Source organism: Microplitis demolitor, chromosome 9 (genome assembly GCF_026212275.2).
Source record: "Microplitis demolitor isolate Queensland-Clemson2020A chromosome 9, iyMicDemo2.1a, whole genome shotgun sequence".
Taxonomy (NCBI): Eukaryota; Metazoa; Arthropoda; class Insecta; order Hymenoptera; family Braconidae; genus Microplitis; species Microplitis demolitor.
In genome coordinates this window covers 18,698,120-18,712,569 of record NC_068553.1, presented here as the reverse complement: position 1 = coordinate 18,712,569, position 14,450 = coordinate 18,698,120, and the positions used below count along the sequence as shown (strand labels likewise).

The following is a 14,450-nucleotide window of genomic DNA, read 5'->3' as shown; positions in this document are numbered from 1 at the left end:
TACGATTGTATGCGTAGTAAAAAGTCTGTCTTTAATCGCTTTATTTTTTTAATAAAAATTTTTTATTTTAATTATTTTGATTGATTTATTTATTTATTTTTTTCTCACGAATATACCCTTTTTTCTTTTTTATTATATACTATTATTCCTAAAGTGAAAATGATTATATTTCAAAAAATGAAAATACATTTATTTATGCAGAAAAAATTACGCACATGAATAAAGGTAAGTAAAAAAAAAGAATACCTAGAAATATAAAAAACAAAATTTATATATATATATATATATATATATATATATATATATATATATATATCGACCTATTTTTTAAAAAGAAAAAAATTCTCTGCAGAATACTCTCTGGGAGTCTCTTTATTTTTTCAAATGTTAGCGCATGCGCACTAAAATATTTGTCCTCTGATTTTTTTTTTTTTTTTTTTTTTTTTTTTTTTTTTTTTTTTATAATTAATTTCTATTCTTTTTATATTAAGTAGTTCTAATTTAAAAAACTTCTATTTGAAATAATTTAATAGTTTTATTACTATTATTATTGTCACTCAAAGTCCTTTTATTTTATCAAAGAAAGGGTTGTAAAATAAAAAGTTAGGGGTGAAAAAAATTCTCGTTAGTACTGACGAGAACTATATGGTTTTTATATGGTTGTTTAAAATTCAAATTAATTTAAATTTTGTGGCTCCACCTACAAAGATGAAAAGAAAATACATTCTTATAAATTGCGGTAAATAATCCAAATTAATAAATTTCTGGTGAAAAATAAATTACATATGTATCATCGGGATATGAATAATTGGACATATATGTAATCAAATATATGTGTAATAAGAATTTGAATAATTGGAATATATGTCATCGGGAGATGGGTAATTGATACATATGCGTAAACGGGATATGCGTGAAAGACACCTACTACTCTGTTAACTTTATAATTAATTACAAACTAATTACCAATTACTCAATTAATTATTTATATAAATTTAAAATTTTTTAAAGTAAATAAACGTCATTTTATTAATTAAATTTAAAATTTTTTAATTACAATTATTTTTATTATTATAATTATAATTATACACTAATTACGTTTTATAAAATTAAAAATAATTAATTTTTAATAAAAAAATAAATTTATTTCTTAGAAAACTGATTTTTAAAATTTAAAAATTCAAATGGTAAAAAAATTCCCGCGCTTTTTTTATTTTCTAAATGTCACTGTACTGAGCGTATGACTGCCAAATAAACGCATGTTTACACATATGTGGGGTAAAAAAAATGCTTACGTTGACATTTGACATTGTTTTTGTTTTATCAACACGTGATGTAAATATCAATTGGATAAATTGATAACAAGTGTCCAGATTATGTAAATGAATGAAATTAAATTTTATTTTACTTATCTCAAGTAAGGTTATAATTAAGTGACTTAATACACAGTAAAAATAAACAATGTCACGTAATGACAATAAAAAATCAAATGTATTATTGCCGGTAATTGTTACTGCATTTGCGATACCTTTATCAATGTTATTATGGATAATAAACGTCATGTATTCAATTATTTCACCTGCTGAGCATCAGACTGAAGGTAAAAAATTTTTCAAAATTTTAAATACAGTAATTTTTTAAAAAAATTATCTGCTGTCAATTTTTAATTTTTTATTTCGCAGATCCCGCGGTGATTTCACCCTGGAGATGGTTATCAGCGATAGTAATTCCCATATTATTTTCCCTATGGGGTCTTAAGAGACGTAGTCTAGATCTAAGTGGAGCAGTACTGGGTCTGTTCGTTGGTTTTGTCCTGACGATAACGAACTACGCGCACTTGGCGGATCTCATGTGTTTTTTTGTCACCTCATCTCTGGCGACTAAGTTCCGTATGGATAAAAAACGAAAGCTGGAAGTTGATTTCAAAGAAGGAGGACAGAGGAACTGGATCCAGGTCCTGTGCAATGGTGGCATGGCACTGCAGCTCGCGTTGCTTTATCTGCTGGATGTCGGTTGCGGGGAGAGACCCATTGATTTTGATAAAGACTATCGTAGCTCCTGGTTATCCATTGGTATTCTAGGTATATACAATTCATGTATATTTATTTTTTGGCAGTGATTATATTTATTTATTTTATTATTTTAGGAGCGTTTTCTTGTTGTAATGGCGATACTTGGGCGTCGGAATTTGGGACAGCGATTGGTAATTCAGATCCATTTTTAATAACGACCAGGAAAAAAGTTCCACGTGGTAATTTTATTAATTAATTTTAGTTGTCATTTTTTATTAATTACTTAAGTATTATAATTGCTCAGTAATTATTTTAAAAATTTAATTTTATGGTAAATAATTTGCAAACTAGATTTTAAATTTCCCGCTGAAAATTTTAAATTTTTTAAAAAGAAAAAGTTATTAGTTTTGGTCGAATTTTTGAAAATTTTTTCTGAAAATTTTCAGACAGGCGTCTGTGTGTGTGCGTGTGTGTGTGCGTGTGTATGTGTGTAAATATGTGTGTTGGTAACCGAGCTAATTAATTTTGAAAATTGAACTTTACTAATTTGAACTTATCTTTTTTCTCAGGTTTTGTAAATTTGAATATTTGAAAATTTGAATATTTTATATGTTCACGCACACAAAGCCTGAGAAAAAAGGTAAATTCAAATTTACCGAAGTTCGAATTTACCAAAGTTCAAATTTTCGAAGTTCTTTAGGTATGAAACCGTGTGTGTGTGCGTGTTGTTTAATTAATAAATCACTAGACCGATTTATTTTTAAATTTAATTAAATTTAAGTCTGAAAAAGTTCTTACGATTGCGGCAGTAGATTTTTTTCCAAAGCAGAATTTAAATTTTTTTAAAAATTCAGAGTTAAAAAACAGCGGGAAATTTTGAAATGTCAACTTGGACTTTAGTAATTGGGATAGTAAATAATAATAAAATTAAATAATTTAAGGAACTAACGGAGGAGTATCATTGGTTGGTTTATTAATGTCATTACTTGGAGGATTATTAGTCGGTTTGTTTCATTATTTAGCTGTACTGTATACAGTTGATTCAGCAGTGCTAGAAAATTCAGCGCCGCAATGGCCGATTATTTTGATCGCCGGTCTTGGAGGTTTACTTGGCAGCATTTTTGATTCTATTTTGGGTGCGACGTTACAATACTCTGGTAAAAAGATTACACATTTAATAAGTTATTGCTGTTATTGTTGATATTTTTATTTGTTTAGGGGTAAATGAGTCGGGTAAAATTGTGGAGCGACCTGGTAAAGGAGTAAAACACATTTGCGGTCGACAAATACTTGATAATCACAGCGTCAATCTTTTGTCTAGTATTGGAATCGCACTTACGCTTCCGAGGATCGCTAATTTTATTTGGCCGTTTATTCATTAGTACTTTAAAATTACGGACAAGACTGTAATTAATAGTTATTGTTAATTACAAATTGATATTACAACAATTTAATACTCGGGAATAATTAATTCAGTTGAAAATAATATTTTTTGTACGTCAGTAAAATACTTTAGCTGTATATATTTTTTAAATATAATAAAAAATACTTTTTCTTGATGATATATATTAATATGTTTGTAATTAATTATTAATTAGTTGTTTATATTTATGTATTTTATTTTTTTATTTTAATTACAATTTATTATATATTTTACAGTTAACATTTATATATATATTTATATATATACATATAGAGATATGTATTTAAAATATTTTTATTTAGTTTAAGTACATAAATTTATAAAGGAAATAATTTTATAATTAATGGCTCGTTGTTTATTATAAAATTTTAAATTAATAATAAATTATGAAATTTATTTTTTAATCAGAGTTAAGGAAACAATTGAAAATTTTATAATTTTGGTGTCTTGTAATTGAGCTAATTTATAAAAATTATAATTATAATTAAGAAAAATTAATATTAATATTTTAAAAGATTGAGAAATTACTTTTTTTTTTTTTAAATATATGATCAGATATGGTCTTATATGATCATATGTGAGGGCTTGTGACCAGTTAAGATTGTAAATGATTCGTATTTATGATTATCTGATCATATATGGTCATAGTTGTAACTATCTGATCATGTATGATCACATATATGAATATCTGATCAAAAAACGTTAACCGATTCAGGAGAGAATACTCAGACATGGTCTTCTGTGGCCACTTGTCATATATGATCATATATATTTATATCTGATCATATGTGACCATAAGTCTGGCTAATTTGGAAAAAATACTCAGATATGGTCATATATAATCATATATATAAATGTCTGATAATATATATCAATATCTGATCATATATGGCCATATATGATCATATGTATCAATATCTGATCCTATACGATCATAAAAGTTTGACTTAATTGGAAAAAATACTTAGATATGGTCCTATATGTCGACATGTCATATATGATGCACATATGAATATCTGATCATATATAATCATAAAAATATGGCTAATTTGGAAAAAAATTCTCAGATATGGTCATATATGACCATATATATATCAATATCTGATCATATATGGCCATATATGATCATATGTATCAATATCTGATCATATATGATCATAAAAGTTTGACTTAATTGGAAAAAATACTTAGATATGGTCCTATATGTCGACATGTCATATATGATGCACATATGAATATCTGATCATATATGATCATAAAAATCTGGCTAATGTGGAAAAATTATTGAAATGGTCATATAAGTCCATTTTTCATATATGATCATATATAAAAATTTTTTTCTGGTCTATAAGATATCAATTTTTTCCAAAATTTACTTTCTATTTAAAAAAAAAAACTTATTATAATTTTCAACCAATAATAAATATTAAATTAGGCCGTAAAAATATGAAAATTAAAAAAAAATAATTATCATCTAATTAAATATCCTACAGATCGTTGTTTAACATTTAGCAATAAAGCGTATATATATTTCAGCAATTTATACAAAATTTACATTTAAAAAAATAAAATACGCATATTATAATAATAATTATTATTAAATATAACAATTAAAAGTTCAATAATAATAATAAAATAATAATAGTAGTCCTTCAGGAAGACATTAAGTAATAATTAATAATAATCAACATACTTATGATACATAAAATTACAAATACAAAAACAATCATCAATTACTCATTAACACTTAATATAAACATAATTAAATTATAATCCAATCAACATTGAGTTTGATATTGTTTGAGGTCATAAGTTGAATCGTTGTGTTTGATAATAATCTCTTGTTCATCGACATCATTATCATGAGGATCCTTGTTGTCATGAAGATGATGTTGCTGATGATGATTGTGATTATTGATAACGAGCTTCTCAAGCTTTTCCTCCATAGGCAATTTTGTCTGATAGTCACACCTTCTCCTCTCCCGCCACCGGACCTGCGGTCGAGCGGACAAACTGAAACAATCAACATCCCACAATGGACTCGACTCGATTGTTGCCATTGGCATGATACGGACACTCTTTTATTAAACTTACTGCTCATTTTATTAAATGACAATATTTACTTTACATTCAATCAGTCATCGTACTTTCGCATCATCGTACTCATTATTTATTAATTTTCTCCAGGCTCACAGGCCTAAGATACTTTTTTACTTCAATGCTGTTAGCTCTATTCCGCATCACGCCATTGGCCAGTTATTTCTTACAACGTTTTTTTAAGCTCCTAATTGTTAAACGTAAGCAGAATTTTGTGGAAAACCTTTTTTAGGTTGTACTTTCGCTTTAAACTCAATTGAAGTCTTAGACTTTTGTATTTTGGAAAAAGTTTGTCGAATTTTAGGTTACGGTCAACTTTGTTCGGATATATGTTGATCCTTTACAAGCCCGCATGAAAATATATATGGTAAATATATGTTCAAAAATATATGTTACAGATATAAATATATATGTGACGATACATGAAATCTTAAATAGAACTGTATATAGATTTTGGCCGATTTTATTATATTTTTATATATGTTTTCTCTTATATGATTTCATATATTTTCGTATAACTTCAATATATTATTCATATATTTGAAAAGTTATAATTTCAATATATTCAAACATAAATGTTATTTATATATGGAAACAAATAAGAATACATATATAATTCATCATTATATGCCACGATATATGTACCATGTATTCAACTTTATAAATTTTTATATATTTTTCGATATATAGAAGCATATAAGTCTCCACATATATGTAAGAATAAATAAAATCTATTCTTTTCTGTCTTTCTCTCTCTGTTATAAGATTCAAACATTGTGTTCAGAATATATATGTGTGCTAGCTTACAAATTTACATATATAATTATCAATATATGTAATACATATATGTGCTAACTTATAAGTTTACATATATGATTATAAATATATATAACACATGTATTAATTTATAAACTTACGTATATAATTAGTTATATTAAAACAGTATATTATATATAAGAAAATATATATCGTTTTTGGCCATTTATATGCTCCCATATTGATCATATATTTTTCCATATATATTTATCATACATGGTATTTTCATGCGGGAAATTTAATAAACGATTAATTAACCAATTTCAATTAATTGAGTTTGCTATGTCATAAAAATATTTTTAAAAAATCGTGTTAGTTAAAAATGAAATTCTTATTTTTTGAACCTGTTCGTGGCGCGAGAAACTACCGCGTCTGCGGAAATAATAACATAACATTCTATAGAAAAATTCTATAGCGTATAAAAAGTAGACAAACAATAAATAACAAAATTGCTTACGTTTCACAATTAATCTAACAAAGAAGCTAAAAGTTAGTTTATAATGCACATGCGTGCATTGTTGCGCAACATAATAATAATAATAATAATAATAAATGCAAGCTCTACATGACAAGGCATAAACCATACAATCTACTCTATTCCTTTAAGTTTTTTTTTAAATATATATGTATATGTATATTTTTGGTATATATTATTTACTACGGTTTTAGTTTACTCACAGATACTGTTGTTGCAGTGCATGAGTTGGCACGTTTTCTGATAAGTACTGAACCTTCCCATTTTCGTTTAAACTGCGCTATGACCTAAAATATACAATATTTGTACAAAGAACTCATCAATCAAAATTTATTAACAATATCACAGCATTAATCTACACAAAAACTTGCTCTAGATTATTATTGCTTTCATTGTAATTCAAAATTGCTAAATTCTGATATGGAGAAAAAAAATTCAAATTTACGTCACTAAACTTAAAAATATTTTCTTACCTCGCCATTGCAGAAGCAGAACAAAATGGCGACACAAAGACCCTGTAATTTAAATAAAAATTTATAAATTTTATTTTAATTTTTTGAAAATTAAAATTTTTAAATTAACATCCAAAAGTTGTTGTGATAAAATTTAAATTCCGTCTAAAGTAATATAGATATGAAAAAAATGTATATAAGCAATTTTGTAGCTTATGAAATTATCTACAAAAAAGGTCTCATTGAGTTTTTAAGTACATCAGATTATTTCGACGTAATAGTAACCCAAAGTCCAAAAAACAATTTTTGTATTATTCTTCTCAATTGATCCCTTGTTTATTTTCTCTATAACTCAGAAACTATCAGAGATACGTTAATAAGCTATCAGACCTTTTTTGTAGCAAATTAAATTCCCTACAAGTTTTATTTGAAACTTTTTTTTATAAAACTTATAGTTTCGCTGGAAAATAAATTTTACCATCAAAACTTTTTAAAATTTATAGTTTCTCAAAATTTATTAAATAATCCGTCAATTAAACTTTTATATTTGTTGAGTTATAAATGATATAACTTATTGTTATTATCGTAAAGTAGATAAAAGCAGTTTTATAAGTCAACTTGTATATTATTTTGTTGAAAATAACGATAAGTAACTTTACATTTAAGTACAAGCACTCAAGGTGTTCTCATCTAATTTAGTATATGCTTCAACAAATAGCAAAGCACATTTATGTCGCTTCAATACTATCTTGTATAAGTGTTTTAAAGTCTGTCATTACTTATCAGTGTCTCCATAAAAAAAAAACCTTACAATTATTTTAAATTCGAAAGTTAAATAAACTATCGATTTAATTAAAAAAAAAAAAAAAATTAATCAACTGATTAATTGATAAAAAATACCTGAAATGAAGCAGTTACAGCTGACACAATATCGTGAGTCTTTTCCCAAGAATGCCCTTTAGGAGGACGGAAAGGTACCACGAGATAATGGAGACCCAGAAGTGGAACTAACAGCAAAGTCGCTCTGAAAAAATATTTTTGTTTATCTGTCAGATAAATTTTTATACAAAAAAAAAAAAAACTTTGAATTGGGGATAATAATTCTCTGCTAAAGCCCATTTAATGCGACGACGATAATGATCTTTTGTGTTGAAGTTTAACTTTAAGTTTAGCACTGAAATGGCCAAAGTTTAAAAAAAAAAAAAACAGAAATAGGTAAAAAGTAACATTACTCAGGTTAATATATCAGGGAAAAAGTTTCAGCGGATATGGAGTCTGTACCTGAAAGCTTGAAGTATAGACCGTGATGGCCGGGTCCCGATAGCCGGTCCGGCTCTCAGCTTCGTCAGAAGAACGCGGACGATGTTGAATAGAAAGAGAAGATTTAGAAAAGTTGACACGCACACGGGATAAACCAGGACGTTTGTGAAGTTTCCTTCGTCAATCCAGCATCTAGGTTTCAATTTAAAACACAAATTAATTTTTCAATCCACAGAATTTTTTTTTATTACAACTTTCAAAATTTAAAATTAAAAAAAGTCAATTAATATTTGAGTCAATAAATAATTTCATCTCCTAACATTTATTAGATTTTTTTTAATGAGTCAACTTTTAATTTTTCATTAATTCGCTTTTTAAAAAAATATATGTACTTTTAAAAATATATGTAATCTGAAAAAATCTTATAAATTTATAAAACATTCGTGATTAATGTTAATTAAAATGTATGAAGAAAATTAGGTCGAATTAAAATCTATACCATCAATTATTCAGCATATGATATATATATATATATATATATATAACAACTGTCTCTCATACAATTCAACATTCGGAGCAATAATTATTAGTAGCTAATACACTTAAAATAAAACCGCATAGACACATTTGAATTTGAGCGTCACCCTGATCCAAGCTCCGTCTGATGTTAATGTAACCCGTGGATAAACTCAACATCTAAATCTATGTGACTATACCCCGGAATGAGAGTCTCGTTATACGTTCAATATTATATGGAGACCAGAACGTTAATCCAATGGACAAACCGCAATATCCAACGAGCCATAGGGTATGCGATACTCTACTCTATGCTACTCCTCTCTATAACAGAGCGTTGGTTACTACGTCAATCGATCTTCCAACTTGTCTACTATCAGCATAAATCAATTTGCTATCCGTCATATATTTAGCATAACGCAGATGCATTATACGTTATAACCCAGTCCCAAATTATATATTTTACTGTAATATTGTCATATTTAACTACCCGCGATTACATGATTCGAAACTCGGGTGAAAAATAATTAAGACGTTAAATTTAATAGAGTTTTGACGGACTGTTTCTTATTTAGACTTTCAATAATTTTAAGTCTGCTTTCGGTCACCTGTAGATCAAAATCAAATTTTTTTTCATATTAGAGTAGAAGCACATTTGCGCCTACTGCTCTATTTTCGAATATTTGATACACTGAGAAAAAAAATTTTTCCTGATAAGTAAAGTTTGGTTATGATAAGAAAATGATTTGATTGCCCGTTGTCGATCATATTTCTGGTTGTTTTCACTAAATATTGTATAATCGACCAACAAAACAAATTAATAGAAACTATAAAATATTTAGTAAAGATAATTATGCGTTTAGTAGCAAGCATCAAATCAAATTGATTACCTGTAGAGTTTAAAAAGTAGACATAATGAAATATGTGAGTGATCCTTAGAGAATGACTTATTAATAATAATAAAATATTATTTTAAAATGACAGGATATTTATTTGACAGTTAAATAAATGTATATTTAGAAAAATAAATTCGTTCCTTGACACGGACTTTTTTTCGTACGATGACAAAAATTGCTCAGGTAAAACATTAATATTAAACATTAATGTCATAGTATAATACAGGCTACCCCTCTATTACTATCGAAAATTTTCAGCGGATAACCCGTCACATGAATGCTTCAAGCTGGCGAATATAAAAGTTCTAAATAAGTTTCTTACCAGGGACACCACAAATGGTAGGCGCGATCTAGTGGCGAGCACCGAACTATTCCCGCTGCTGCTGCCTAACACCACAACTTTCAAATCAACAATCATTAGGTTCAAATATATATTTATCAACCTCGAATAAATATATATATTTATTCTAAATGAATATATTTTTTTGTGTCTAAGTAATATTTATTAGAGTTAATATAATAATATTTAGCTTCAAATATTTGGATTTGTTGGCACTACGAAATAGTTTAGTTGTCCATTGAATAAATATTTTATTAACTTTACCAAATGATTTTATTATCTTAGAGAGAGAAATATTAATGTCAACCAAATAGAGTCTATTAAATAATTTGTTAAAAATTATAGAATAGATTATATTGACTTAATAAAATTTAGCTGTCCCAAATAAATTTTAGTTTAATAGAATTTAACACAACCAATTTAATTGTCCAAAGGGAAATTTTTTCTGTGTAGAAGACATTTCAGTGCTTCGCGATTGAGCTGCGCAATAATAATGATAAATAACAAACGTGACTATCTGGTTGTCTCGCGTATTTGCATATTTTTAGGCCATCACTAATGAAATGGAAGAAGGCAATTTTAAAAATTTATTTTGTCTATACTGAAATAAGATTTTTTTAAAATTTCATGTAAAAAGATTGAGATTTTTATAGTGATTGATTCAAATCCATTAAGATCTGTCATCTTGGCTGCGTCGTATTTTGTGCAAATAAAAGTTTATTCAGAGTGGCATTTCATGCGATATGAACGGAAGTCCTGAGGGATCGTCCTATTTGCAAGCTTTTACCGCAAGCTCTCTCTAACTACTGCACTCCTACTGAGTAAAACTACTTTGTATTGGTATATGTTGTATGATATCGTGTAACTACCCTTTAACATTCTCTACTCTCGTTCTCTTGTTTGTGTTTCGCCACTTCCGACCTCGTGGCACTTGCTTTGTATTTGTATATTTATGTATATTAAATTGCGTCGATGCGAATATTCACGATGGTTCATTTTTATTGATTAATTAATTAATAATTCATTTATTATTTTATTGGATAGTTATTGTTACCTTTTAGTAATGTCATATTTAATGAGAGTAACTGAGTTTATTTTTAATGAGACAATGGTGGAAATAATTTCATTATAAATTGTTTTTTCTATTTACGATCCCCTTTTCAGTTTCCCTTTTTTTTTGAACGAGACATAGAAAGTGGCGGTTTTCATGTATTTTAGGGTGCGTTCTATTGCGTGGATACATAATATGAAGTGAAGAGGCCCCTCGATTTGCTCCGAGTTCGTCTAAACTCGAAAATGACCCATTTGAGGATAAATGAAGATAAATGAGGATGACACTTTCTATGTTTTTCTATGAAGAGTAGCCCTTAACTTTGCTCCTGTTGGGAATAATCCATCACAACATAAACGTTTTCTGGTCATTATAATGCCCTCTAGTAGGAAAAGCCATGAAAAGTCCTGAGAAAAATTTATTTTTCGAATTCAGGCCCATATGAAGATGGGTGTAGATGATTCTCTATGCAGAGAGGCCTCTAACTTTTTCCCTGTTGGGAATTACTCAGCACAATATGAATGTTTTTTGTTCCTTATGATGTCCTTTAGTAGAAAACAATTCGAAACCTCCAGAAAAAAATTTATTTTTTGAGTAATCGACATCAGGCAGATACGGGCAGATGACACTGTCTATGCATTTTTATGAAAAACAGCCTGTAACTTTGCTCCTGTTGGGAATAACCCATCACAATATAAACGTTTTTTGTTCATTATGATGTCCTTTAGTAGAAAACAATTCGAAACCTCCAGAAAAAAATTTATTTTTTGAGTAATCGACATCGGGCAGATACGGGCAGATGACACTGTCTATGCATTTTTATGAAAAACAGCCTGTAACTTTGCTCCTGTTGGGAATAACCCATCATACCATAAACGTTTTTTGTTCATTATGATGTCCTCTATTAGGAAAACCCATAAAAAGTTCTGAGAAAAGTTCTTTTTTCGACTTATGATGCCGCGAATGGCCAGGGAAGACACAGACCATGGTCAGTCCCAGATCAGGGTCATCATCTAAGAAATTCCATAGAAAATCTGGACTCGCCTTATTAGGCTAGGGAGCATGCTCTCGTCTATTTATTTTTGTGAAAATTAACCCATCGTTTCTTTTTCTACGAGGCTCAACACAACCCCCTTGACGAATTACGACTGATTGAAGCTCAATTCAAGTAATTTATGCTTTTAAAATTATGATCTTTACAAAATCTGGTACTGACTACAATAAAATTAAATTCTATATAAAAAAAAATTTAATTTCTTGTCTAAAGTGATGAATAAAAAAAAATAAATAAATTAATAATCATAAATAAAAACAAAATAAAATTTTTAATTAAATGTAATCAAGAGTTGATTGATGCTCAGTTTAATTTAACCTTATTAAATTTTTCTCATGAACAAACTTCAATTATCCTTAACAAGGATACCATATATATGTTCACCCAAACATTAACACACTTTCAATTTATACTCAATTTCAAATGCTTGTATTATTTCCTTACGCCTCACTTAGTATCTCCCATTTTAGTAATGAAACTTCAGTAAGATAAGACGATTACTTTCATTCTCTTTTTCCTTCATTTAGATTCCACGTGAAAGAAATAAAAAAAATTCTATACGGTAGATAAAAAATAGAGAAGCGTCAAAGGATTTTTTTATGTTCGTTAAAAAAAAAAACTGCTATTGAATTCTATGAAACGAGAAATAGATGAAAAGATTTTAATTTTTATTTTTAAAATTTCTGTATCGTCTGTTCGTACTCTCGGTTAATTGTAAATTATATAAATGAAAACTTACTTCAAATTATCAATAGGATCGTCGGATGTGAATCGTAATGATGCATAAATTAAGACAACGAGTGCTGGAGCCGGCCATCCAATAGCCATTAGCCATTTGACTAAATTATGCTCACTTGTAAATGCATTGACGAGAATTGTGTGCAAGTAAAAACCTTCGCACAACATCCACGCGTAATTGGTCAACAGAAAATAGTGGAGGATTATGTGTAACAAACGGCAGGATATCTGTTACAGAAAATTAATTTCTTATAATTAATTTATTGATATACATTCATATATTTGTTAATTAATTTCAACTGATTGATCGGTTACAGCGACAGTCAGTGATGGCTTTAGATGTTTGTTTGTAATAAAAAAAAAATACTTACACCATTTTCCATAAGTAGATCAGTATTTGTCACTATGAAAGCGTACCATATTAACCAAAGAGCATTATTTACGGCAAATGATGCAAAGAGATTCATATGAAGAGTTATTCTTGCACATCTTAGTGATCTAAAATAGTTATTTAAAAATCAATTTTAAATTAAGGGAGTTTAGATTTAAATTACGTATTGGTAGCATTTGCCTTTGGCTCAAGAAATATATTTATATGAATTTTTTTGAAAATAGATTGAAAGACTAGCATACTGGTAGCATTTGCCTATGGCTCATGAAACATATCCATGAATTATTTAATTATACGAAAAGGGAATTTAAATATTGATATTGGTAGCATTTGCCTTTGGCTCACGAAACATATTTATATGAATTTTTTTGAAAAGAGATTGAAAGACTAGTATACTGGTAGCATTTGCCTATGACTCATGAAATATATCCATGAATTATTTAATTATACGAAAAGGGAATTTAAATATTGATATTGGTAGCATTTGCCTTTGGCTCGCGAAACATATTTATATGAATTTTTTTGAAAAGAGATAGAAAGACTAGCATACTGGTAGCATTTGCCTATGGCTCATGAAACATATCCATGAATCATTTAATTATACGAAAAGGAAATTTAAATATTGATATTGGTAGCATTTGCCTTCGGCTCGTGAAACGTACCGATATAAATTTTTATTAAAAATAGATTTAAATGACCGCGTATTGGTAGCATTTGCCTTTGGCTTAAGAAACATATTGTTATAAATTTTTTTGAAAAGGAATAATAAAACTAACATACTGGAAGCATTTGCCTATGGCTAATGAAACATACTCATGAATCAATGAATTATATAAAAGGAGATTTAACTATTGAATATTGGTAGCATTTGCCTTCGGCTCATGAAAAATATCGATATAATTTTTGTTGAAAAGAGATAAAAGATCTGG

General features: G+C 27.9%; 2 protein-coding genes across 5 annotated transcripts in view; one reads left to right on the top strand and one right to left on the bottom strand.

Annotated features, from left to right (window-relative positions):
• The first annotated feature begins 1,216 nt into the window (after nt 1–1,216).
• LOC103575604 (transmembrane protein 19) lies at nt 1,217–3,584 on the top strand. Its single transcript, XM_008555455.3, has 5 exons — nt 1,217–1,600; nt 1,683–2,081; nt 2,147–2,251; nt 2,954–3,169; nt 3,231–3,584. The coding sequence occupies exons 1-5, from the start codon at nt 1,462–1,464 to the stop codon at nt 3,392–3,394; spliced, it is 1,023 nt and encodes a 340-aa protein (XP_008553677.1). The 5' UTR covers nt 1,217–1,461; the 3' UTR covers nt 3,395–3,584.
• A 230-nt stretch (nt 3,585–3,814) lies between these two features.
• The window catches only part of LOC103575603 (calcitonin gene-related peptide type 1 receptor), a 108,134-nt gene continuing 97,498 nt past the window's right edge, over nt 3,815–14,450 (bottom strand). For 3 of the 4 annotated variants that reach the window (XM_014443718.2, XM_053742030.1, XM_053742031.1), the window contains 7 exons: nt 13,502–13,628; nt 13,132–13,358; nt 8,557–8,727; nt 8,176–8,299; nt 7,297–7,338; nt 7,027–7,110; nt 3,815–5,429 (listed from right to left, as the gene is read on the bottom strand). In XM_014443718.2, coding sequence (XP_014299204.1) covers nt 5,214–5,429; nt 7,027–7,110; nt 7,297–7,338; nt 8,176–8,299; nt 8,557–8,727; nt 13,132–13,358; nt 13,502–13,628 — 991 coding nt within the window. In that variant the 3' untranslated portion in view covers nt 3,815–5,213. Of the gene's footprint in view, nt 5,449–7,026; nt 7,111–7,296; nt 7,339–8,175; nt 8,300–8,556; nt 8,728–13,131; nt 13,359–13,501; nt 13,629–14,450 lie in introns of all 4 variants that reach the window. The other variant, XM_053742032.1, reaches the window with a different exon arrangement.